Raw genomic sequence first — 27,974 nt, 5'->3', positions numbered from 1 at the left:
AAGCAAGTCATCAGAATATGGAAAATCACAGATACCCAGTAGCCTGCAATGAGCTGGAGCTACACACTTTATGAACAGTTTTGGTGCAGTAGACATCCAAAGGGTAAGTATAGAACTGATAATGTCATCCAGACACATAAAACCTTAAGAAGCGCTAGAAGTCTGGATGAATGGGGACATGATGATAACCAGCTTTCGAATCTAGTGTAATTAGAAAACCTAAATGAAGAAGAAGGGGTAACGGGTTGTGTATGACCGCATTCTGACTTGTGCACTATCACAACTTGGTTTAATAAAGAAAGATCCAGAATTGGTTTCCAGGCATTTTCCTTCTTTGGGACCAAAATATCCTTAAATAAAAACCTTTCTAAAACTGGAAGGGAAGCAAGTGGTTCTGTTACTCCCTGAGACAGCATATGAATAAGGACAGGGGGAAATAGTGGACCCTGGTCTGGAGGATTAGAATTACTTCTTGAAAGGTACGAATTTCTTCCCACTACCACCTGTAACATTGAATAATAATCTTCAAGACCCCTTTGTCTGAAATCATCTGTTGCCATAGAAAAAGACAGAGATTCAGAATTTCTTGAAGAGCTAAGGGATGGTCGGGGGGGCATGGTCCCTTAAACAGTCTTTCTAACTTACTTGACTTACCTTTGCAGGGTTCCTGTCTTCTTCTTGGAACCACCATTGCCATTACTTCTTAAACATCTGCTTACCAACATTTTGCTGAGACTATTCTGTTTCCTGCCACAACTAGATGAGGGGGTACAGAATCCCACAGAAAATTTTGAAAAAGAGGGCTGAAAATTACCTCTCTCATCACATTTGATAAATTCTGCAGGTAGGGTCCAAAATTATTTATCTATCCAAAAGAAAATTTACTAAATCTCTTTTTTACTCTTCTGGGAGGTTCTGAGAACACAGCAATGCAAACCTCTTCAATAAAGTACCAGCAACCATGTCCTTGGAAGAAGTATCAACAGAGTCATACACACACTTTACACAATGAGGTGTGACCTGTGAAATGGAAGAAACCAAACCATTCAAAGCAGATTTGTCATCACAAGAAGAAACTGCAGACAAAACATGCTTCATCCTTTCACAGTTGGAATACATTTCAACATGTGAGCCTGACAATTCAAAATTCTGAAAATTAAAGTTGCAGAAGCATACACTTTTTTCATACTTATCAGTTGCAAACAGCTTACTATTCTCGTCAGAAAGAGAAGGATTGGAATTCACTAAATGTTAAGCAGCAGTGGGATTAACTACAACTACAGCTGCTGGGCCAGGCTTGCTAAGAGTGTACAAAAACATGAAATACTGAGGAACCTTATACAATCTCTCTACTTTTTAGAGGGAGCAGGGTGACTTATCAGGTAAATTGAAGGCAGTGACACACACACACATGCATCCCCCAATTCAGACAGCACAGGAGGGATGGGAGAAGATTCTGGAAATTCGGGTCTATATTACAACATTGAATATTTAACAGTTTGAATCACTAAAGGTTGACCTTTAGTGATTGAACTGTTAAAACATCGAATGTTCACAAAAAAAAAAAAAAAAAAAAAAAGAAAACTGTGTAGGCAGGGGGGCAAGCCCCCCCCCCCCCACACCTCCCCTACTTAAATATACCAACTCCGAGACCGCACTACATTGAAGTAAATGGAAATCTCCCCTTATGGAGATTTCTGTTTACTTGTTCGATGTTCTGCAATTTCGCTATTCTCGTGTCGACAATGTCAGATTCAACATTGTTGGCTTTCGAGAATGTAATATAGACCCTGGAAATTCTATTTCTAACAGCTCACTGTACTTTCTAAGGGACTGAAGAACTTCTGTGTTCTACCACTGAAAACAGTGGAACATTCTGAGAATCCCTAACAGGAAGAATCAGCAACCATGCTCTCTTCACAGACTGAATCAACATTCTGAGGAGAAAACCCTGCATCTGTCCCTTCATTTTTCTGACCAGATTCAGAATCTTGAATTTCTTCAGGTAAACAGAAATTCCTTTTTTACCAGAAACCACCTTATAAGAGGGGTCAACAGAGCTGATAATGGCAGCAGCAACTTCCTGAGGAATGGCCACAACATTCTGACTAAACAAAGAAGTCTTCCCTGGGCCTTCTCCCAACACCGACAGGAGTGTCTCAACCTTGCCCACTGAGGAGACCCCAAACAGCTACAGAGGACATGGCTAAACCCCTCCCCTATCCAAAGTAGCTGTAGGTGCTACACCAGAGAGAGCCACAGAAAAAGAAGAGTGGACTGAGGAACCAACTCTGGCTACAGCAGTCATCCACTTGCAGTTGAGACAAACTGCTAGTCTACTGTGGTGGCAAAGGCTGTTTGCCTCACTTTTTCTTTTTGCGGCTGGAAGAACGGCGAACTCTGGTACTGGTAGTTTGTTCCATGATCAATGGTATCTCTTTTCCAAGCACAAACTGCCAAAAGGCTTAGCAAGCCTACCAACTCTTGTTTCACACCTCAAAACCTAACAAATTCACTGGCAAATTACTATATAGTCACTCGGTCTCCTCTGCCTGGAACAAACTCCCTTTCTACATATGATCCCTTAGCAGCCCATCTAGTTACAAAACAGCTTTAAAGGAATTTCTGCTAAACTCACAGATCCGCTCCTGTAATGACCCCCCCCGAATGTCCTCACTATCTTCCTCTCCCTCTCTCCCCATCCACTCCATTTCTCCCCCTCATCCTCTTTCTTCCCCTTAACTAAACTCTCTTTCCTTTAGTATGTTTTGTACCATCCCCTCATCCTATTGCCTCTACCTATTCACTGTGCCCAGTATTTTCTCTTTCTGATACCCTCTCTCTCTCCTGCACCTCCTGTCCCCCAGTCCATTCTTCAGCTAAACAACGACTGAATTCTTAACCATCCTTCAACCAAACAATGACCGAATTCGTAAGCGTGCCTCCATACTCAGTCACTACTACTACTAATGTTTTACCTTCACATGACTGTATTTTTGTTCTTTTTCTGTTACTATATTGTAGAATACAAATTTCAACATATGATTTATTCCGATATCCCTATTTGCATGCTTCAAATATTATCAGATGTACTTATCTTTACTACTTGATTATTACTATTGTAAATGACAAAACTTTCATTTGCCACAAGTCATGTTTTATTTTCTTTTTTTTTTTCCTCTCCACTGTATAGCTAAATATTATGTAACCTGGAGCTTTTCTCTTCGGGTCTCAGTTAAAAAAAGGGCATTCTGCCCAACCAGAGTAATCAGGTTAACAAATGTCAAATAAAAGTTCAATGTCTCAAAAAGTCCGTTTTTTCCAGTAAAAAACACTTTAATACACTTTTCTAGCCCCAAAAAGTAAAATAAACAGTTTTTCCACAGAAAAAAAGATTTCAAAACATTTTTACTAACTTTTAAACTGAGTGGAAAAAGTATGCTCCTGTTTAAAAGTACAGTTAATTCTTGTGACAGTCTGTTAAAACACGCACTTCTAGATTAAAAATAACTTTCCTAACCAAGAAAGTAAATTTAAATATAAATATTAAAAGCAGAAGGTTTTTCTGCAAAAGGAACATATCTGTCTAGCAATGGAATGTCACAAACAGACTACCTATCCTTGAAAGTCTTCCGAGGAGCACTCTATTTAGAGGCAGGAAAGCTCTGAAGGGCTTAGTAGCCAAACTTATCTTTTTAGACAGCTCAGCTCAAGTTGCCTAATATCTTGGCTATATGGAAGGTGCCCTAAAGCTATGGAATCTGGCCAACGGCTATAACCTTGGGTGGATACAATTCATATAACTTAGGTTAATACAGCATTATCAATATGATGACCATCGGCTAGTAAACAAGCTCCTGTACGCAAAATAAAAATGCGTTCATAACTCGGTACTGCAATTTTTACAAGCATTGTTGCTAGGATGATTTTTTTTTTTTTAACAGAAAGCTAACAGTCAGTGTTAGAAAAACAACAAGCAGTTAAAAATTACAGTCATCCCACACAAAGGCATATTTACACACAACTCACAGGTTCAGTCATGGCTAACATTAGAATATCAAAGAGAGATCTGTGATTTACCTCCATGTCAATGTTAGACTACTTATAGAGAACATACAAGTATTTTCAGTACTACAATGCAGCCGACATTTTGAAATGTCTGGAAGAGCAAATTGTGATAATGATGGACTGTAGAGAGTTTAGGGCTACAGCAAGATCAGGGAGAAAAAGAAAGCACAGAAATAAATATTCAGCCATTACTGAAATATCTGTGAATGGTCCACAGGAATGACAGTATTACACTATGGTGCTGATCCCTTCCAAAATAACTACCTACAAAATGATACCATGTTAGTGTTTATTACAGTTCATAGGCAAGTACTGGGTTAACTCCTTTTACGTGGTCACTTTAAACCTAGTCAGTTTTTATTTTTGTGCTCAAAAGAACCTATCCCAACTGGTTATAGACTGGCCTTACCCATTCCATGGTTGATAATTATATATTATCCCTAATGAGAAAAACTGGGATCGTACCATAGATAATTTGAGGGGACCTAAGCATGGGATAAATTATTCAGGTGCTGCATCTGTCCAAAGTAGTACAGGGAGCGGTCATGGGGTACATTTTCTGTTCCCCATCCATAGATTTAAGCTGTACTAGAATATGGAGAGGGATGAACTTTGTTTTATGTGGATGGGGAGCCTTTTCCACAGCAGTGGTACCCTCTGAGAGATATACCCATCCCTTCAAACCACTCTGTTGATCTTGCAGAAGAAGTTTAGATCCCTAGACCAATTATTTCTGATACCAGTTGAAATGCTGATAAACGGTAAATCCATCAATGGGGTGGATGACTTCCTGAAGGATATGATAATGCATTTTTTGGCATTTAGTTCCAATCTATGATTTTGCCACCAGTTATTTATTTGGAACAAACCTTCCTTTTGGACAGCTAAGTCATTTTGGGGGTTCATGACTGCTTCTAGCTTGTAGACACCTGCAAACTTACTCAGCCAGAGCTGTTTGTTGATGCCAAACTGGAGAGGTCCAACCACAATACCCTTTGGGGGACTCCACTGGTGACTGGTCTCTTTTGGAGGTAACCTCCTATTTTGATTATCTGCATCCAACTCTGTTAGCCAGCTAGCAATCCAGCAGGTGACATGGGGGTTTATTCCTAACTTATTTAGCTTTTACTATGCCTTTACATATTTACTTTTTCACATATTAAAAAAAGAAATAAAACAAAACGAAGAAAGAACAATATGCTTACCACTTCTGGTTTGGGAAACAAAACAGCTGCTACTGTCTTTTCTCCAGCTGTAGCAAAACTAATCAAAAGTGCCTGAAACAAAACAAAGTGCAATACTTGTAAACTAATAAAGTTCAACAATAGTACATTTTCAGTTAACTCTCTTAACAATGTAGACATTTTTATATTTACACCACAGCATTCTGAAAGAGGTAACATTCTCATATGACTTACCAGCTAAAAAGAGGTAACATTCTCATATGACTTATCAGCTAAGAGGTGAACACATGAAAAAGAACACTTCTTATTAAATACTTCAGACTCCTACCAGACAGTATACAGCAAAGGCAATCATTAAGGGAAAGAAACGATGAAGTAAACAAACTGTAAAGGAATAGAACACAGGATATAAAATGTACACACTGCAGGCAATGTGGGAAACTTGTTGGGATATCAGAAGGACCAGCGATGAATGACTGTCTTCAGCCAGCTCCATTGGTGTTGAGGAATAAACACTGACTATGGCCCAGGCTAGGTATGAAAAATATACAATCCTACCTTCAGGGGAAGGGCAGACTAGGACTACGCAATGCCACAATCCCTTGAAGGGGGACAAGGTGACACAAAAGATGGCCCCACGGCAGGGTGGTTGGCCATCAAGCCATGAAAAGCATAGCCTTTATCACTTGTCCAGTTAAGTATACAACACCCAGTAAGGACATTGTAGGTCCTGTGATGATGTGGGTTGTCTGTCCCAAGACAGCGTGTAGGTGCCATAACAAATAAGCCTTCACTGCTGAGGTGCAAGCGAGGTCACAAACCACCATAAGACTGTCTGTATATTTAGGTACGACTGCAGCTTTTGCCCTCTTTGGTGAATACCCAGGGCTAGGAAACTAATATGCATTGCTAAAAGGTGGAGGCTTGACAAATGGCAGGCGCAGGAGGAGGGGCATATAGAAAAAAATTATGCTCATTAAATTTATCATCACAAAGGGTACCTGAATACTATTTTAATCAAAGTTATTCTCTGCATGGAGTCAGACACCTAGGACAAAGGTTAACCAAGTAGCTGGGATGGTACAGGGACCTTTCCTCATCAGCCACGACCAAGACCCAAGGCAGAAAGTTAAATAAAAGAACAGTAACAATGCCCTATGTAGGTAAGCTAGTGGCATGGTTACTACAACCTCCAGAGGCGGTAGAAATACAAAAAATTAAGTTATGCAGCAGCAAATGATACAGAACAGCAGTCCAGATACACAGTGGCAAATTTAGAGAATTTTTTGTCAGTTAATTTCAATGCAGTAATGTATTTTTGACAGTATTGAAACAAAACAATGTGTAGTACAGAGTACAAGTAAAAATGAATAGTAGAGAAACAGGCTTACTACATTTGATTTTAATATACGTACAGCATTGCGTGGTCCTAGTCTGCCCCATCTCCTAAAGGTAGGATTGTACAGTCTTCTTACCTAGCCTGGGCCACTTGTAGTGTATTAGCATATCTATGAGGGGATCAACCGGAGGATTCATTCTCTCCACCAGTCAGAAGCTATTATTTTTTTCTTGGAATTTCTGCATTCTGGGAAGCACACACATATGCTAATGCATGCCATAGCATCCTATGCCAACTACATAAGCACAGCTACTTCCTGAGCCATACAATTCATCCCAGAGCACTGACTTCCAAAGTTCCTGTGAAATCAAGAGCATAATAAATACTAAAATAATAGTTATGTTCTTATAATACATTAATCTATAAAATTATCTTCTGCCAAATATACCTTCAGCAATTAGAATCAAGCACATTCTTCATAGGTTCATAGGTATGTACTAGGCTAATGGCCCTGGGGCCTTTACAAGCCTAGCCATAAGATTACCCTGGCATAGTGCCACCCGACCTTAGATCCCAGTGCCTTTGTCGAGTAGAGCCACTGGAGTTATCCCCGTGAATTTTCTGTTTCCCATCCACTCATCAAGATTTCTCTTGAAGAGGGTCAGTGAGGTGCTCTGCTTGACATGTATGGGAAGTCTATTCTATAGCATGGGCAGTCTCTGGGTTATGAACCTGTCCCTCCAGCATGTTCCGTTAATTGTGGTAATGAGATTGAGGTCTCTGGAACATGTGGTGTGGAGGGACTGAGGTTTCTTTAGATGCAGGATTTCTAGGAGCTGGGTCAGACATGGCTTTGTAAGTCAAGCAGAGATTGCCTCTAAGTAGGCGATATGAGACATGAGAATAGCTGGAGTTTTTTTACTTTGTCCATATAGGACAAATGTTTAAGGCCTAGGATCCTCTTTGTGAGGTACTTTTGCGGCCTCTCCAGTTGTTGCAGGTGTCTAGTGAGGTACATAACAAATGGGCATTCTACTCTATGACTGGCCTAATGAGGGAAGACTAGAGGGAGACAATGACTTCATTCTTCCTGGATGCAAAACCCTTAGTAATGAGATGTGCCACACAGAAGGACTTTCTGACCACAGTGGCAATGTAGTGATCAAAAGAGAGGTTGCTGTCAACCTTTGTTCCCAGATCTCTTATAACACCTTCTGTGTTCAGTGGACTACCATCAATGTGGTAATTCATGGGAACTGGGTTTTTCCCAAAGGGGATGATGACACATTTATTTGGCATTGAGCTTAAGGCCATGGTTTTGACACCAGTCGTTGGTCTCAGTGAGGCCATTCTGTAGGATGTCAACATCAATTGGGAAGTTAATAATAGCTCCCAACTTGCAATCGTATGCGAACTTTGTCAGCCAGAGTCCCTTTGTGTTGGCCTGGACTTCAGAGAAGTAGATACCAAACAGGAGAGGACCCAAGACCGAACCCTGTGGGACTCCACTCGTGACTAGTCGGCAGTCTGACTTGGAGTCAGCTACTTTCACACTATGGATTCTATCTGTGAGCCAGTTTGCAACCCACCTAGTGATATAGGGATTGATGCCTAGCTTAGTGAGTTTTCCTATGGTTCCTGAGTGGGGAATGGTATCAAAAGCCTTGGCCAGATAAAGGTAGGCTGTATGAACCACCTTGCCTTCATCCATAGCTCTGGTGACTCAAAGAAGTCGAACAAGTTGAGCAGGCATGATCTACTCTTCACAAAATCAAACTGTGTGGGATCCAGTGTTTGGAGATTCCCTATATCCTGGTTTATTAGGTCCATGATGATGCGTTCCATACCTCTGCATATTAGGCTCGTCAGGCTAATGGGGCGATAGTCTCCTTTGTGGAGAGGGATGACTGTAGCAGTGTACCATTTGGTAGGGACAAAGACTGAGGTGAGGCTGTGACTGAACAGGGCACACAGGTGAGGTTCCAGTTCACTCTGCAGTTCATGTAGAACACAGCCAGGGATATTGTCAGATCCCATAGAAGCTGTATTCTTGGCCTTGGACAGCGCTGTTTTAACCTGTGCAGCAGTAATACTGAGTGCATGGCAACCTGATACTAGTTTTCAATCTTACTCACTAACACTGGCTAATCTACAATGTATGTACTGTACCTGTGTACTATGTATGTATTCTACCTATGTTCCAAACTTCAGCTGTACACCACAAATCTGTTAATTACCTTTATTTTTTGTTTGTTCTCTCCACTGTAACTGTTTATGTGCCGCATACCACTGTAAAAACATGTCTCCTGTAATTTGTGTGTATACTGATCACGTCTAAATAACTAAATGTGTCTGCAATTTTTCTTTGTGGAGCTTTTATCCCCGGGCCTCTGCTGAAAAAGGGCCTTTTCGGCTCAGTCAGACACCCCCGGGTAACAAATGTAAAATAATAAATTATAATAAATAAAGTACAGTTTTGTACCTACCATAAATGTAGATGTTCGACTGTTCACCCTGCTGCAGTCATTACACTTGGGTTATCCTGTCGTCAGGCGGTCCCGCAGTCAGTCGGATTTCCAAAGTCTTGGTCCGACGTCGGTTGCAGTCGCCTCATCCCTGTCGTCAGTGCCAGGGTACATATATTGCAACCGATGCCATTTTCTTCAGTTTTTCTTGCCCCAGATGTCAGGTGCCCCCAAAAAGGTGATCCAAATCAGTACCAAATGGTGTGAACACTGTACAAACACAAAATCCCTTCAGCTATAAGCAAATACATCAGTAAGGCATAGCAGAGGATTAGCCAGTAGATCAGAGGGGTTGGAGGGAGGGTAACCTGGACTGCAGCAGGGTGAACACTCGAACATCTACATTTATGGTAGGTACAAAACTGTACCATGTTCATCGTGTTACCTTGCTGCAGTCATTACACTTGGGTTGAGTCCCAAAGCTAAGGTAGGGTGGAGGCATCATAGAGGGTTAGTGGAGGTAATGAGGCCCTGCAAGACTGCAGTGGCGAAGCCTGCCCTGGACTTAGAATAAAGAGGTAATAAGTACTTTAACTAGAAGCAGTTTTTTTTTCTTCAAAATGTTGTTAGAAAATGCATTTTCTGACAGTCGTGCTTTTCAGTTATGCATACAAAAAAGGTAATGCACTCTTTTCCTCCTAGCACTTTGACATAATTCAGTTAACTTATGACAAAAAAAGGAATCTTAAACAGCAATTAAAAAAAATGTAAATAAACAAGAAATTTAGTATTACACATTTATTTTATTACCTTACCTGTGCAAAGTCTCTTACAAGGCTCACCACTCCATTCTGGCACTGAAGTAGAACAAAGTGATTTGGTGACACCTGAAGAAAGAATCGTGAGAGAGGGGAGCTGGCCAGGCTGGGTTGGTAAGTGATGATCTTTGGCTGGAAGACTTCTATTTCTAAAGCAAGTGACTAGAATAGTAAAAAATAAACATACATATATATATAAATAAAAAACATTAGGGAGGAAAAAGACAACCATAAATTTTAGACAAATCCATTCCCTTACTGTATTACTGCAATGCATCACATTACACTGTTGTCCACCTTTAGGAGTAAGGTGCAGTACCCAATTACAGACAACAAGGATTATTTTTACACGGCTAGCCTACCAGCTTACCATTCATCTGCCATCACTTACGCTAGCTCTTTTGAAGCCACCGCCACCAATTTGTAAACATGTTTAACTAACTTGGGAATGCCTTTGTTATAAAGCAGCAACAAAATGAAAGAAAAGTACTTTAAGAGATGGCCTCTCCTGGATCTTGGCAACATAAGACTGAAAACCATCTTGCTAGGAGATGCTAACAGATTGGCAAAAGTTAGCTCTAGAAAACCTAACAAATGCGATTCAGCTATACAGCTTCTCCCTACTGATCAACACTCCAACTAGAATTAACAAGGCCACATGTAAAGAATCCATCCTAGAATGGACTCTAACATCCAACCCAAACAATGTTGCTACAATGGCCTAAGTGACCACCAGCTAAGCTATATAACCAGACACTCCAAACGGCCCCATAAGGTTGATCATTATAAGACAGTCAAACACATCAGTAACTTCAACAACAAAACTTTTACTTCCAGACTGTTCCACATCAACTGGGCTCCATTTAAAAAAAATTACCTTGAAGATGTAGACACATTTAAAACAATATTTCTAAATATCCAGGCATAGCACGCACCATTAAGAACCAAAAGACTTAAAAACAAACACACCAAATACTAGGTGTGATTATACATGACCACTGAAATTTGATCTCTACTTTCAGCAAGCCATAAAGAAAATGCACCAAATGCAGGGCTGCCTCTATAGAGTAAAACACTACCTTACTGACTCTGCTACACAAAATGTAGCCACTTTTCCATTCCCCACCTTATTATACCTAACCAATCTCAACTCCTCTTTATTAGCCAAACTAGAATACAATAATGTAGCCAAATTTACAAACAACAATAAAGATCATATCACTGCCTCTCCGTAAAACAACTGAACTGGTTTGAACTAAATAATTTTCTATTGTACTCACAATCAGTTGCAACCTTCAAACAACTGTGCAACCCTGAAAAACTCCGGTCTCTTCACTACATCATTCAACCTTACACTAACAAGAGACCTTTAAACTCCACAGTACAAATCATTACTCCCCATAATTAAACCTAACAAGCACCCTTCTCCTGACTGATACCTTTCAACAAGATCCCTTTGATGCTTTGTAAGCTCTCTGCGAACCATGGCTTTTGCTGTAGCAGGCAACTGAGTAAATGTCAGGAAAATCCTACTAGGACAGCTGAACTTTATTTGGGGTTAATCAGAGGCTCTTTAATTGATGGCAGGTGTGTACCCAAGAAGACTGAATGCTGTAATTAAATCAAAAGGTGCTTAAACAAAGTATTAGTTTAAGGGTGTGCACACTTATGCAACCAGCTTATTGTAAGTTTCTTATTCTTTATATTTTCCCCCCAACAGATTTGTTTGTTTTTCAATTGAATTGTACAGGTTATAGGTCACATTAAAGGTGGGATAGGTTTTGAAATTATTTATTGTGGTCTCATTTTTTTATATCACATAAACCTGCCATTTTAACAGGAGTGTGTACACTTTTTATATCCATGGTAGTTATTGGATGGCACATTTTGGTGAAATTGTTGCTTGTATCCAGTGATTAAATAATGCAAACCATGTCCATGATGTCATCTCACCAGACCACAGATAAAGCGCATTGCTCAGTTGTAGATTCCCTGTAAACAAATGCCAATAAATACATAAAAAGTAGATGTTAAAAATTACAGTCAGAGAACTTGTTTTTACTGTAGTGGGTTACCAGTAGGGACTGGAGGAACTGCCCAGGGTGCCAACTGACTTAGGTACAGTTCTATTTCATAAAAACAGTCAATACTGGAAATAGGGTGAAGACAGTTGGTTAACCAAAGCTGCTGAGTTTTGTGCAGCAACTGCCTCTGTAAGAATAAGTCCACCCTCTGTAACAGCAATTATGATGCCACTGCCTGCAGCCATTAGGCCTGCTCAGCAGATAAAACTTTCACAGGCGAACACCACAACCCTCCACACCACATACCACGCATAGTCCACACACCTGTGTCTCACAGCCACTAAGGCTTAACCATAAACCCAACATATTAGTCATTGGTGACTCCACTGTGAGACACACAGATGTGCCTCTCACCAGGCTAGATAAGGAGAAATTCACGGTTAGTTGTTTGTCAGGTGCCAGAATCTGCCATATCACATATGCACTCAAGTCTCTCAACAACAAGTACTGTTATGACTCTGTCACAGTCCATGTTGGCATGAATGACTTGAGACATACCTCCCTGGACTACATGAAGAGAGACATGATTGAGCTTGCTGAATGTGTGTACCAGGCAGGTATGTCCCCAGCCTTAAGCAGCATTCTACCGTCATCAAGAATGATGCCTCAGTAGAAACAGAAAATGACTAACAATTGGCTTAGATTATGGTGTCATTCCAGGGGGATCCAGTACCTGACAGCCTGGGAAGATATAGGTTCATAGGTGTGTGTACTAGGCTAATGGCCCTGGGGACTTTACAAGCCTAGCCCATAGGATTACCCTGGCATTGTGCCACCCGACCTTAGTTCCCAGTGCCTCTGTCGAGTAGACCCACTGGAGTCATCCCCGGGGTGAATTTTCTATTTCCTATCCACTCAAGATTTCACTTGACGAGGGCCAATGAGGTGCTCTGCTTGACATGTATGGGAAGCCTGTTCCAGAGCATGGGCAATCTCTGGGATATGAACCTGTCCCTCCAGCATGTTTTGTTGGTTGTGGTAATGAGGTTGAGGTCTCGGCAAGGTGTGGTGCAGAAGGATTGGGATTTCTTTAGATGTAGAATCTCTAACAGAGCTGGGTCAGACATCGCTTTGTAGGTCAAGCAGAGATCGCCTCTAAGTAGGCGGCATGAGACAGAGAATAATCAAACCTTGCAAGTCTTGAACCCAGAACCCTGCATACCATAGCCACAGCAATTTACCACTTAGCCATATGATCAACAGACCACGATGCTTTGCCAGAGATGGCCTGCATCTGTCTCACTTGGGCTTCAGGCTTCTGACAAAGGCTCTTGCCTCCCCCATAGTGCCTTTTTTAGGAAAAGTGATGAGGTCAAACTAACAACATAAAAATTTAAAAAAAAAAAAACACAAATTAAAGGTCATGCTGCTAAACACTCAGAGTCTAAACCTGCAACTGTTCTCATTGGAAGCATTCTTAACCCTGGAAGACGCTGACATTTATGCGAACACAGAAACCTGGTTCAAAGTTGCGGAGAGCACCCCCACCTTACCTGGTTACTCATCCTATCATACATTCAGACCCCAAACTGTGGGCAGAAAAGCCTAAGGAGATGGACTTTCACACACTCCAGGCTGGTCAAATATTATGACACACAGGAAACACTCCAGGTTCAGTTAACCATCGACAAGACCCCTATTCAAATCCTAGCTAGCCACAGGCCCCCCAAATTTGAGTCAAGATGCCCTCTCTGCCTATCTGAGCATCTGTGATCTATCAAGATTCAACTCTTTACCCTGATCCTGGGCGACTAACTACCCAAACATAGATTGGAAGAACTACTCATGCCAGAACACAAATGACCAAAGATTCCTTAATTTTGTCAATGCAAATACCTTGGAACAGCTCGTTGATACCACCACAAGAGGTGATATCATCTTGGACTTGGAATTAATCAACATGAGTAACCACAGTAGTATCCCTACAGTATAATCCTCCATGGTAAGAGCCAATCATAAAAAGTGGTCACTTTTAAAGTCACCATTTCCCCCAACCCCCCACTAGCTAGAGTTAAACAAAAAAACTTCTCCAGAGTTGATTATATCATCCTTCAGGAGGTTGTAAGCAGCTTCATAGTCCCATAACCTTCTGTAGAAAATGGCATCAACGGCCAATTGTACACCAAAGTACTATACGAGCATTTATAGAGATGCATGGAATCAGGAATACCCGACAGGACAAAATCATCCTCTGTAAGGAAGTGTAAACCTGTCTGGTGGACATCTGCAATAAATAAACTCTATAACGAAAGGAAAAAATTGCTGTCCAGGACCAAGAAAGAGCAGGTGCCCAATTGGAAGCAATCTCTCCTTAGCCTGAACAAGCAAATAAGAACAGTTGTAGAATCCTCCAAACCAGAGTGCAAATTGGCCACATCTGCTAGAGACAGTCATAACGCCGTCTTCACATATGTCCGCAATCTCAAAGGAAGCACCCGGTTCTGTTCAGAACTGGTGGTCAAGGACACCACATACATAAATTCCATAGATATAGCCGACCTGCTGGCTGACAGATTCAGGAAAAACTTCACCCCTCTGTCCCCCATCAGTAAATCTGGACATCCCCAGTACCTGCCCCCTTCCCCTTATATCTAGGGAACAGGTCATCAATGCCCTCTCAAAAGGCAAAAAATACAGTCTCCATGAGACTCAATAACATCCCAAGCTGCATCCTACATGAACTCATGCAGGAACTTGCACCACTGTCATCCCTTTGCACAAAGGTGGAGCATCCACCGATCCGTGAAATTATAGACCCATCAGCGTAACCAACCTGATCTGCAAGGCCATGAAATGGATCATCATAAACCTCATTAACAAGAACATTGGCAACCTCCAAACACTCTATCCGAAACAGTTTGGCCTTGTCAAGGGGAGGTCATGTGTGTTAAATTTGGTCGACTTCTTTGAGACAGTCACGAAAGCCATGGAGAGGGGAAGACTGTGCACACCACCTACCTTGACCTGGCCAAAGTCTTCGACACTATTCCCCACTCGGGCATAATAGATAAACTCTCTCAACTAGGCATCAATCCTTATGTTACCAAATGGGTAGCAAACTGGCTCACTGATAGAACCCACCTAGTCAAAATAGGAAAAACCACCTCAAGCAGGAGGCTCATAACGAGTGTCGTACCCCAGGGATCAGTCTTGGGGCCTCTGTTATTTGGGCTACACTTGTCTGAGGTGCAGGCCAAAACCAGTGGGCTATGGCTGACTAAGTTTGCAGATGATTGCAAGCTGGACGCTTTCATCAATTCCCCTAGTGATGTGGACATCCTCCAAGAGAGTCTCACCCAAACAAATGACTGGTGCCAGAAACATGGCCTCAAGCTGATTACCAAAAAAAATGCATCATCATCACCTTTGGGGAGACTGACTTCCCCACAAACTATCACATTAATAACAAAGTCCTAAGCACACAATCAGTCGTGAGGGATTTCAGCACCCAGGTTGAAAGCAACCTGACTTTTGACCTCCATGTTGCTTCCATTGTATGGAAAACTTTCTATACGGCAGACCTCATAAGTAAGGGTATTTCATCCAGGGACAAGGAGGTCATAACATCCCTGTATTCTTCCCTTATAAGGCCCATTATTGAGTACAACACCCCTTTCAGCATGTACCTCGCAAAGCACATGCAGCAGCTGGAGAGACCATAGAGGTTCCTCACCAGGAGAATCCAGGGCCTCAAATATCTACCATACACAGATCACCTAAAAGCTCTGTCCCTCTACTCAGCTTTATACAGACTCCTCAGAGGTGACCTTTGTTTGGCATACAAAGCAATCTCAGACCACACCTTGATGGGACTGCTGCATATCCATAAATGAAGCTCCATTTGAGTAACTTGCAAACGCGACCTCGACCTGGTCTGTGATATCAATAGGACTTGTTGGTGTGACAGATTTATGTCCCAGACACTCCACCATCTGTGGAATAGGCTCCCTCTCCATGTCAAGCAGAGTACCACAGTACCTCATTATCTCTTTTTAAGCACAACCTGGATAACTGGATGGGAAACAGAAAATACATCCCTGGGATTCTACCTGTGTCCCTGCTGGACAGGGGCATCGGGTGCTGACTTCTCTAAACATGGGCTAATCTCTTGGCTAGGTTTATAAGGCCCTCAGAGCCAGTAGCCTAGTAACGTCCTATGATCTTATCATATTCCACCTAAAGTTACTATTACTGAGCTTCGGACAATTTTGTGAGAAATAATATTCATTCAAGAGGAGCTATTATATAGGCGTGGAGACTGGAATCTGATTTGCAATTGTGAAGATAGTAAAGGTGGAGAAGGCCAGGAATATTAAACAAAAGAGAGTAGATTTCTAAATAAGTTTGAGAATATGTGGTATGAAAGATGTGAGTTCAGCAGCAAAAATTCCAACAGAATTTCCATATTATTCGCAAAGGTATAATGCCTGGGCCATACTGAACAGAGATTTTATTTCACAGAAGCATGCTATCCAATAACTATATCGGATCATGTACAAATAAAAACTAAGGCAAGAGGCACAGTTATTATTTAAAACTGACACACTGATGCTACACTTATGCATATTACAGGCTGCAAAGATAATGTTTTTTATGTGGGCTGCTAAGTAATGTTGAGCTGACGTCGACTCAAGCTGACCCTATAGATCATTTCTCAGAGCTGCATTTTACCTTCAGTCAATGACTATGTGGGTGAATATTTCTGAGTTGCCCCTGCAGTGATTAATAATGTTACAGGTTCACAGGTAAATAATGGAGATCAGTCTGCAGACTATTACATACCCGCGGTGGTGGTGCTGCTGTAGAGGTGTCGCCTCACAGTAAGACGCTGTCCGGTTCATTTCTCAGCTAGAGTGTCTTCTGCATGGAGACAAGCGTGAATGGGCGTACCTTTGTTGAAGGTTGTGCATCAGGGCTGGTAACTCGGCACGTAAAAATCAACTACCAATCATTAGCGGACCGGAGTTCCGTTGTGGCGACCCCTAACCGGGAAAAGCTGAAAGACACAACAAGTCTGCAGACTATTACATGCCTACTCAATAACCAGACAGTGACCTAGTGTGAAAATCATGTGGTAGTATAGTTCCATATAATGCAGGATGCAATACAGACCTCATGACATTTATACCACAACTACTAGCATCACTATGTCTTACTAATTAATCCTCCTGGAAACAGCATCAGAACTGCAGAAGACATCTGTCAGCACTGAAGACATATCTGCAGAAATGAAGAAATACATTTGCTGCAACATTTATTCCAATTCATTTTGCACAACAGATTGCAGTGAACATATCTAACTCAAACATTTTAGAACACATTCTGGTTTTATCTTACTATTATTTCAGCAAGATTAATTTTCCCATAATCCTACTAAACAACTTAGCAAACTGGTTTTATACAAGCAATATTTGTTGTGTTTTATTTGATACTTAGTTAATTCAGTATTGATACACTTTGGCAGAGAATTTTGATGGATCCCTCGCATTGCTTGCCTCAGTCCCCCTTTTTAGTAAATCTAGACGGAATCATTATAAGAAAGTTGCACAGTCATGTAGTGGTTAGCACTGCTTCTTGACAGTACTTGCTTTCCAGTTACCTTTTTTCTTAGAAGGTACCTTCTGTAGACAGTCCCATGTCTTCCATCTGCACAAGTGAGTTTTCGCAGAGTACTCACAAAGACAAGTCTGTGTGTATTTGGTGTGCACACCTACCTGTGCGTGCTAGTATGTACACACAATGAGATGGACTGCGAGGATATATCTAGATCCCAAATAATCCTAAGCAGGATAAAGTGGGTACTAGAACATTAACAACTCCTATAAGGACTTACTGTTTCTGTCAAACTAAAAAGTGTGCTTGTACAGTGAACCATTTAGTGATTCTGTAATAGCCTTGCCAAGGCATATACTCTGTTGGCATCAGACACAGCCTTCTGCATCAATAAAAAGGTCTATTCACAACAAGGTGGGCATTACAAGGGTGGGAGGTTGGCATAATGGTTAAGGTGTTTACCTTACAGACACAAGGTACAGGGTTTGATTCTCACCTTGGGTAATTGGCTAAGCTTAAAATGGCCCACAAAGGCAGGTAGCCTAGTACTAATCTAGGACTATGACATGGAACTTTTGTGAGGACTCAGTCACACATTTACTGCAGAGACTCAGGAAGATGAAAATTCTGGTATTTAACAGCAGGCAACCATTCCAAAAGGAATGCCCGTAATACAATATCCTAAGTAGGGCAAGATTAGTTGTGGAGAGAGCAATTTATTACATATTTATTTTTTGGTTCCTTTTCTCCACATGACCATGATGCCTCTTTCATGGCCACCTTATTAAAATCATTTATTCTCCTGACAGGCGAGTGCTCACTACCCATTTTATTCCCCTTGGGTAATATTCAAACACAAGAGTTCTGTCAACGTCCACTCTATGAGACTGGGCTTTTTGATTGAGCTTCTAAATTCCTATGTTGGGATGTGAGCTCTACAGTGAGCTTCGGATGTTTAGCCCATGTCTGCTTCCAGACATACAGCTTCTACACCACAGTGTTACCTGCAGCATAGGCAGATGCAATAACAAGGTGTTCCTGAAGGAACAATCTCTGCTAGGAATGATAACAGTACAGTCAAACAGGAAGGGACTGGGGAGTCCTACGTGAAAGACCATCTCCGGTAATGTTTTTAATCAAGTCTAAAACCGATGTTACAGTTAAAAATGGATCATTCGTATGGCATTATTAATACTGCAAGATAAGTAAAAGAATCAATCAGAGGAGATTAGAAAAGATTGGGAAGGGACAACAGAAAGGCAATATATAAATGAACAATGGGGGAACTTTTGTATGGCTCTCAAGTACACAGCAAAATTCAGAAGGTTTAGGATTTTTCATTGAAAGTATTTGCAAAATACCCTAAGAAGACTTCAGGCAGAGAGAAAACACTGGAAATGTGAAGGGACAGAGGGAAACTAGAAACACTTCTTTTGGGAGTGTTATCAGTTGGTAGACTTTAAAGGTTCCCTACAGAGTCTTTGCCAGAAATGCTGTGGGAGCAAGTGGGAGCAAGTGGGAGCAAATAGTTGCATCCAAGGAAATGGATTCAACTTATTCTTCTTCCACCCAACCATATGTAATAGGCTTAGTCACAGTAAATATGAATTGTACTGTGATACAGCTTCTTCCTAGGCCCCCATAATTAAAGATAAGACTTTTTCTTTCTGAATGTATGTTACAAATGCGATTATTAGCTGCCTTGGTCTTTTCAATGCCAAAGAAGGACCAGGGACAATGACCTTCTGGCATCTTTGCAGTACCAGCTCCTCTGCAAATATTCCTGTCCGAGATCCTTACAGCTTTTTGCAAAACTCCAAGTTTCTAGCCTCAGCCTGCACTGATATACCTACCAGCCTTAAATTACTTCAAGCATGTATTCCTAGTTCGACTAGACAAGCTTCTGATGACAAATTCCAGCTGGCTATCAATTGCATTTGTCTCACAGAGTGCCTTGTATCACTCTCATTCTGCTACTGTTTCTGAATGAGCCATATGCGTTCATTCACTTTCTTTTAGTCTTCAAAGGATTTTTTACACCATCACCCAACTTAATCTCTATTTCAGGCACTTTTCCTTGTAATTGCCCCACTACTGAAGTCTCTGCCATACCTGGAGTCTGCTCTGGACACATTCCGAGTTTCTGACACAACTGCCATGATTATTTGGGGTGTACTCTTCGCAACAGAGTCTATCTTTTTGCCACAAAAATTAGCCAGGTGCTGCTGCTTTTACCATAAAACTTTTTTTCTTTCTTCAGGATGTCATTTTATAGCACAAAACTTGTGATACTGTGAGGGAGCATCACCAGACATGATATCCACTGCCCCCATAAGCAGAAATCCCCCAAATAATAGGAAAGTACAGTTGTGTACACTTACCATAAATGTAGATGTTTGAGTGTATTCACTGTTGCAGTCCTCACATTTGGGTTATCCTGCCAAGGGTAGCCCTCAGTCGTCCCAAATACCAGAGGCTTAGTATTTCTGCGTTGGTTGCTGTCACTCCAGGACTGATGTCAGGTCATCAGTGGTATAAAAACAGGCAGCTGACGCCATTACATCAGTTTTTCTTGCCCTAAATGTCAGAAGCCCCCAAATATGGAGATAGGTTATGGTGGATAAACACCACCAGTAGAAAGTAAATGCCAGAAATTCCCTGCAAGGAGAGAGGAAGAGAGAGAGAGAGAGAGAGAGACAAGGGGGATGGAGGGGGGGACCAGGACTGCAACAGTGAATACACTCGAACATCAACATTTATGGAAAGTGTACACAACTGTACTATGTTCATGTTTCACTGTTGCAGTCATCACACTTGGGTTGATTCCCAAAGCTGAAGAAAAGGGGAGGCAGTCAAGAAGACTGGGGGCTGGCTAGGATGCCCTGCAAGACTGTGGTGGCAAAGCCTGCCCTGGATTTGGAGAAGATAGGCAGGTGGTAATGCTTGGTGAAGGTATGAACAGAAGTCCATTTTGCAGCCTCCGGGATGTCCCTGGTGGGGATCCCTCTGAGAAAAGCTGCAGAAGTGGAGGTTGCCCTGGTGGAATGTGTCTTGACCCCCTTTGGGGGAGGTTTCCTGTGCTGTCTGTAGCAGAAATGGACGCAGTGTGCTATCCATTTGGAGATTGTTTGTTTGGATATAGCCTTGCCCTATGCCCCTGCTGTGAAGCTGACTAGCAATTGATCAGTATTTCTAAAAGATTTAGTCATATCCAGATAGAATCTGTGCTGCAGAATCCTTTCTCCTTTGTTTTGTGGGTTATGGAAAAAGGTGGGCAAGTGAATGGATTAGTTGAGAGCCACACTGGACACCACTTTAGGCATGAAGGATGGGTTAGTCCTGAGGGAGACCCTGTCAGCATGGAAAATGATGAAGGGTTCTACAGCCATGAGTGCTTGTAGCTCTGATACACTTCTAGTTGAATTGATGACCACTAGCAAGGCTGTCTTCCAAGACAGGAATTTTAACTATGTTGAAACTGCAGGTTCAAAGGGGGGGGGGGGGGGTAGGGTGAGCTTTTCCAGCACAAAGTTAAGGTCCCAAGCTGGGGTAGGAGCTCTTCTGGGTGGCCCTACGTTGTTAGCCCTTTTAGGAACTGTTTGATGAGGGGGTGTGAGAAGAGAGGTGGCTCTGTGCTGTAATGAGCAGAGATAGCAGAGGCATGAATTTTAATAGAAGAGAAGGATAGGCCCCTGTGTAGTAGGGTCTGCTAGGTAATTCAGGCTGAGAGGTAGGGAGGGCTGTGCCAGTCTGGCTCCCTTAGCCTGGATCCAGGTGCAAAACCTTTTCCACTTGTCAGCATAGGATTTTCTAGTGCTGGAGCATCTGGCCTCATGAATAACATTCTAGGACTTGTTTGCTTAGGCTGAGGAGAGGTCATGGAATAAGTCATGCTGCCAGGTTGAGGGTCTGCAATTCGGGATGCATGAATTCTCCATTCCTCTGGGTCAGGAGTGTTGGGATCTGAGGTAGGTGCCATGGTGGCAGGGGAGAGAGGTTGCGCAACAGTGGGTAGTGGCCAGTCTGGGGCAATCAGGATTGCCCTCGGTTTTTCCTCCCTTATTTTGAGCAGTACCCTTGAAATGAGTGGTAGAGGGGGAAATGCATAGACCGAGAGATTTACCCACTGGAAGGATACAACATCCACTTTCCAGGCCTTTCTGTGAGGTTCCCTGGTGCAGAATTTGCTGAGCGGATGGTTGGAGTGGGAGGAAAAGACGTCCACCTTCAGGCTGCCCTATTTCTGGGTTACAAGGGTGAAGGTTGTGTGTCTACCTGCCACTCGTGGGGGTCTGGCAGGTTTCTGCTCAAGTTGTCTGCCAGAGAGTTTAGGGAGTCTGGCAGGAATTATGCTAGCAGGTGTAGCTGCATGGCTGACGCAGTGTGCCAAAGGGTCATAGCGAGCCTGCAGAGAGGATAAGAGTGAATCCCTCCCTGCTTGTTAATATACCTCATCACTGTGGTGTGGTCTGTTTAGATTAGTAGAGGCCCTAGGAAGAGTAGGGGTCTGAAAGCTGTCACGGCATGCTGAACAGCTAGCACCTCTTTTTGGTTGATGTGCAGATGTATTTGATTTGGGCTCCAATAGCCCTGAATGCACCTGCCATCCAAATGTGCACCCCAGGCATAGTCTGATGCGTCTGTGGTGAGGGTCTGGGTGGCATGGGGTTGTGAAAAGGGAAGTCCCTTGTTGTGGCTGCATGCTGCTGCCCACCAAAGAAAATATTTCCTTAGACAAGGTATCATTGGTATGATAGTTTCCAGATCTTGAGAGTGTTGACACCAAAGGCTTTTTAGGTATCATTATAGTTTCCTCATATGCAGTCTGGCATAGAGAATGAGTAGAATGCAGGAGGCCATGAATCCTAGAGCTTGCAGGATTATCCTTGCGGACATCTGGGTTCTGATGGCTAGCTGAGAGAAGTAGGCTGTCAGGTAGGCTTGTTTTTCTGGAGTAAGGAATACCATCTGGGATGCTGTGTCCAGGTTTGCTCCCAGGAATACAATTTTTTGTGTAGGGACTAGTTCTGACTTCTTTTCATTGATAGTATACCCCAGAGAGGTCAGTAGGTCCTTTACAAAGGTCAGGTGCTGTAATAGCTTTTCCTGACTGTCTGCCTGAATCAGGCAATCGTCTAAGTAGGGATAAATTTGAATATTTCTTTGTCTGCAAAAAGCAACGGCTGAAGCCAGGCATTTTGTGAAAACTCTGGGAGCAGTGAATAAGCCAAAGGGAAGCACAGAGAACTGAAAGTGCATAAATCCTGCCCTGAAACGTAGATATTTCCTGCAAGATTCCCTGATTGGGATGTCCAGGTAGGCCTCTTTTAGGTCTAGGGTGGCTAACCAAGCATCCTTGGAAAGCATAAGAAGCTGCTGCTGGAGGGTGAGCATTTTAAATTTTGGTATCACCAGAAAGGTGTTTAGAATGGATAGATCGAGGTGCCCTCTTTTCTGGGTACCAGGAAGAGTCTGGAATAGAAACCTTGGCCTATCCGGTCTGCAGGAACATGTTGCATTGGTCTCATGGAGAGAAGGCAAAGGACTTGCTTTTTGGCCTCTGCCCACTGGTCTAGAGGAAGATCTGGGAACCCCTTTTGGGGTTAGCAGAGTGTGGAAATAAAAATTTGTATGCCTGGGACACTATGTTGAGGACCCATCGGTCGTTGGTAATAGAGGCCCAGTTGCTTGCATGGAATGAGAGTTTTCCTCCTAGGGGGACAAGCAGTTGGGCAGAGGTAAGGGGTGGTGGTGCAAAGTCATTGTGAGTGCTTACCATAAAGAGGAGGAACTCCATTGTTTAGATCTCTGCATTCCCTGGGGCTGCTGTCTGGGGGGGGGGGTCTGCTTCCCCTGGGTCTGGGCTGAGCTGGCCTAGAGGGGGCAGGAAAGGACCAGTGCTTGGAGGGGCAATGCCTGCTGAACTTTGAAGGTTGGACCTGTAAAAAGTCTGTCTGCATAAATTTAGCTTTTTCTTCCATCTTTTTTAAGACCTCTTCTCCCTTGGTGCCAAACAAATTGTCTTTGTTCAATGGTGCATCCAATAATTTGGATTTGACATGGTCTGGCAAGGTCTGTTCCTTAAGCCAAGCATGCCTTCTAAGGACAGAACCAGTGACTGCTGCCCTACAAGATGCATTTAGGGCGTCAAAGCCACATTGCAAGGTGTGCTTAGTAACTTGACTGGCAGAATGCATAAGCTCTTGTAATTCTATATTTTCTGCACAAGCAGGAAAAGAAAGATATTTTTTGTTTGAGGAGTTCCATGGTATGCTGCTGACATTTCAGCATGTGGAACTGACAATTTAATGCTCTAATAGCAAGAGTACTAGAGGTGTATACTTTTTTACCCCATCTGTCTAAAGCTCGGGAATCCCTGTCTGAGGGGGTGGGATTCTTAGCTGAGGTTGCTTTAATTCCTTTAGGTCCTTGAGAGATGACCTCTGGGTCAGCAGTAGGGTTTTTGAAAAGGAATTTGTGAGAGTCAGGGACTCTGTAGTACTGGTCAGATTTCCTGGGAGCAGGAGGAAGGGTGTCAGGAGTCAAACTGGATTCCATAAAGACATCATCCACAACATCCAGGACAGGAGGAATGGCCAAAGGTCTGTGCTGTGGTAAATCTAAGAATTCCCAGAGTATCTTTTTTGACTGAGGATAGTCTTGACACTCCCATTGGAAATATTCCCTTAAAGTATGAAGGGTTTCATCAAATGAAACGTCCTCGGGTGGAGAGGCAGAAGGAATGGATTCCTCTGCATCAGAATTCTCATAAGCAGAGAGGGGTTGCATGTCTTCATATTCAGAAGCATCAGACTCATCGGACTCCTGTTCAGATAAAACTATTGGGGACAAGTTGCTTTTTCTTTTGGAAGGAGTAGCCTGGCTTCCCCTAATAAGCATAAGATCTTCCTCCATTTTAAGCATTTGAGATTGAGGCAAGGAAGCACGTGCCTGAGCTTGGGTCGTCGTTTTTTTGGGCTTAGTTCTTACCCTGGGCCTTAGAAACTCGGTAGTTTTTGAAAGAACTGAAGACGCGAAGTAGGTTTGTGTCAAGTGTCGGTAGTGCAAAGTACTTCCTCGGAAGCCAGTACCTGCTCAGTGGCTCCGGACCCATCCAAGGTAGAGACATTCGCAGGATCCTTAGTCGAAGAAGAGTCTCGCGGCATCCGAAAGGGTCTCGGTAGCGGCCTATGAATCCACAGAAGTGGGCATCAGGGGCTGGGAAAGTGCCTTACTGAGAACCTTAGAACTGATGACTAGCTTAACGGAAGTGTCGTCGGCAGTTTTGGACCTGTGCCGTCTGTCTCTGTCTTTATCCTTACGTTTTTTTTGGAAGATCGGCAGTCGGATGGGCTCACAGAAGCCATATCGGAATTCGTGGACTGACAACGAAAATATTTAGCTACAATAAAGGCCCGACGACATATAGTTCTGGTGTTAAAGCACAAAAGTGACAGCAAGGGACATCGTGGTCTGGGCCTAAACAGGTGACGCAGTAAGAATGGAGGTTTCTGTGTGGTATTTGCTTTCCACAGGAGAGACAATTGTTAACTTTTTCTGACATCGGTTAGAGCAAGAAAAAAGGATTTCCAATGGTGTACTTAGCTTTAGAAGACCAACTTCAATTCGGAAACGAAAACTCAGGTAGCAGCCGACCGGCACTTATGTGAACTGCTTCTGCTTCAGGCTCCTTGGCAAGAAAGACTGATGTAATGGCGTCAGCTGCCTGTTTTCATATAACTGATGACCTGACATCAGTCCTGGAGTGACCGCAACTGACAAAGAAATACTAAGCCTCTGGTATTCAGGCCGACTGAGAGCAGGATAACCAAAATGTGATAACTGCAACAGTGAAACACGAAGAACACTTGCATGGAAATCTGGGCCAGGGCACCATCACTTTTTAAAATAATATTGTACTTTCCCTAATCAGTTTTAAAAAAAACATATAATGTCTATAGTACAATGTCTGTCCAGTGCATAACAAAATAAATATCTGTCCAGTGCATAACAAAATAAATATACTCAAAATATTTTATTTTATTCCACGATATTTACCTGTATGTGCAATTATCCTGCACCTCTACAAACTATAGCATAAGTACTAATAAGTAGCTGCAAGAAAACATTAAAAAAGAAGTTATGGTCTTACCATAACGTTCCATCTGTGTTGTTCATCTTCAGTCATTCATTCATTACTGATGGGTGTCTGTTCCGTCCGCAGAAAGTACAGTTGTGTACACTTACCATAAATGTAGATGTTCGAGTGTATTCACTGTTGCAGTCATTACATTTGGGTAATCTGCTGGCAGGTTGCCCTCAGTCGGCCTGAATATCAAAGTCCTGGGTCCTGTGTTGGTTGCTGTCTCCTCTTCCACGACGTCAGGTCGTAACATGCAGCTGACGCCATTTTATTCAGTTTTTCTTGCCCCAGATGTCAGGTGCCCCCCAAATGGGGAGCAAAAAAATGTATATATAAATAAACAATATATATATAAATGCACTTTAGCAACATAAACTTTACCTTCATCTAAAAGCAAATACACCACAAAGGCTTTAGAATATAGTGAAGGAAAAAGAAGTTCTAGAAGAAAAAGGGGGATGGCGGGTGGGTAACCCGGACTGCAACAGTGAATATACTCAAACATCTACATTTATGGAAAGTGTACACAACTGTACTATGTTCTTCATGTTTCAGTGTTGCAGTCATTACATTTGGGTAGAATCCCAAAGCTATGGATGGGAAGATGGAACTAAATAGCATTAGGGGTGGCTATAAGGCCCTGCAGAACTGCAGTGGCAAAGCCTGCCCTGGACTTAGAGAAGAGCGGCAAATGATAATGCTTTGTAAAAGTATGAACAGAGCTCCAAGTAGCAGCTTCTAGAATGTCTTTGGTTGGAACTCCTCTGAGAAAGGCTGCTGAAGTAGAGGCAGTCCTGGTGGAATGTGACCCGATTCCCTTGGGCACTGGTTTACCATGATGCAAGTAGCAGAAACAAATGCAGTGGCTTATCCACTTAGAAATAGTCTGCTTTGATATAGCCTTTCCCTCTGATCCTGCAGCAAATACCACCAGTAGTTGCTCAGACTTTCTTAGAGATTTGGTCCTGTTTAAGTAGAATCTTAGTCATCTGTGTACATCCAATGAATGCAGAATCTGCTCCCCCTTGTTCTGCGGATTTGGGTAAAATGTTGGCAGGTGAACAGTTTGGTTAAGAGCCACACTGGATACCACCTTAGGCATAAATGAAGGATTGGTCCTGAGGGACACCCTGTCCGGGAAAAATGTAATAAAAGGCTCCACAGCCATGAAGTTTCTGTAGTTCTGAAACCCTTCTTGCTGAAGTGATTGCCAAATGGAAAGCTGTTTTCCACGATAAAAACTTTATATCCGCAGTAGCTGCTGGTTCAAAAGGAGGAAGGGTGAGTTTTTCTAGCACAAAATTGAGATCCCATGCAGGAGTTGGTGATCTTCTGGGAGGCCTTAAATTTTTGGCCCCTCTAAGACGCTGTTTTAGCAGAGGATGAGAGATGAGAGGCTCCGTGTTGTAATGAGCTGAGATGGCAGAGGCATGGATTTTTATTGAAGAAAAAGATAGGCCCTTGTCAAGCATTTCAGTCAAGTATTTTAAAATCTGAGGAATATTCGGTTTTGTTATGTTCGTTCCTTGTGCTTGGTTCCAAGCACAGAATCTCTTCCATTTATCAGCATAAGATTTTCTAGTACTTGGCCTTCTGGCTTCCAAAATGACATCCATTACAGATTTACTGAGAGGTGTTGTTTGAATAATTACATGATCAGCCATGCTGCCAGGTTCAAAGTTTGGAGCTGAGTGTGCAGAATTTGATTGCTCTGCTGAGACAGTAGATGAGGTATTTGAGGCAAGTACCAAGGAGGGAGCCGAGACATATTCCTTAGAACTGGGTACCAGTGCTGGCGAGGCCAGTCCGGGGCAGTTAGGATCATTTTTGGTTTTTCCTGTCTGACCTTTAGCAAGAACTTGGGGAGAAGAGGCAGAGGAGGAAAGGCATAGACTGTTAGGTTTTTCAACTGAAGGATAGGGCATCCACTTGCCATGCTTTTCTGTGATAAGTTCTTGTGCAGAATTTGTTCAGTTGATGATTTTTGTGAGAGGCAAATAGATCTAGGTCTGGGCATCATTTCTGTGTTATCATGCTGATGACTTGTGGATCCAGTTTTCACTTGTGAGAGTCCATAAGATTTCTGCTTAGGTCATCTGCCAGAGTATTTTGCTTTCCTGGCAGGAATTGAGCTTGAAGATGTACTTGGTAAGTCAAGGCTGTGTCCCACAATGCCATGGCTAGTCTGCAAAGGGGATAGGAATGTGCACCCCCCCCTGCTTGTTTATGTACCACATAACTGTGTTGTTGTCCGTCTTTATCAGTAGTTGTCCTGGATGAAGTAAGTCCTTGAAGGCGGTCAGGGCATTCTGAACAGCTA

The 27,974-nt window shown here is 42.5% G+C and overlaps 1 protein-coding gene across 1 annotated transcript in view; it reads right to left on the bottom strand.

Annotated features, from left to right (window-relative positions):
- The window catches only part of EMC1 (ER membrane protein complex subunit 1), a 1,424,536-nt gene that overhangs the window by 1,124,783 nt on the left and 271,779 nt on the right, over nt 1–27,974 (bottom strand). Inside the window, exons 9-10 of the mRNA XM_044087063.1 lie at nt 9,872–10,036; nt 5,274–5,345 (exon numbers count right to left, since the gene is read on the bottom strand). Of these exons, the coding sequence (XP_043942998.1) occupies nt 5,274–5,345; nt 9,872–10,036 (237 nt within the window). The remainder of the gene's footprint in view (nt 1–5,273; nt 5,346–9,871; nt 10,037–27,974) is intronic.

This window comes from Protopterus annectens, chromosome 1.part1 (genome assembly GCF_019279795.1).
Source record: "Protopterus annectens isolate FY-2018-M chromosome 1.part1, PAN1.0, whole genome shotgun sequence".
Classification (NCBI taxonomy): domain Eukaryota; kingdom Metazoa; phylum Chordata; order Ceratodontiformes; family Protopteridae; genus Protopterus; species Protopterus annectens.
Note: the sequence above shows the minus strand (reverse complement) of the source record. Positions and strands in the feature narration are given on the sequence as shown.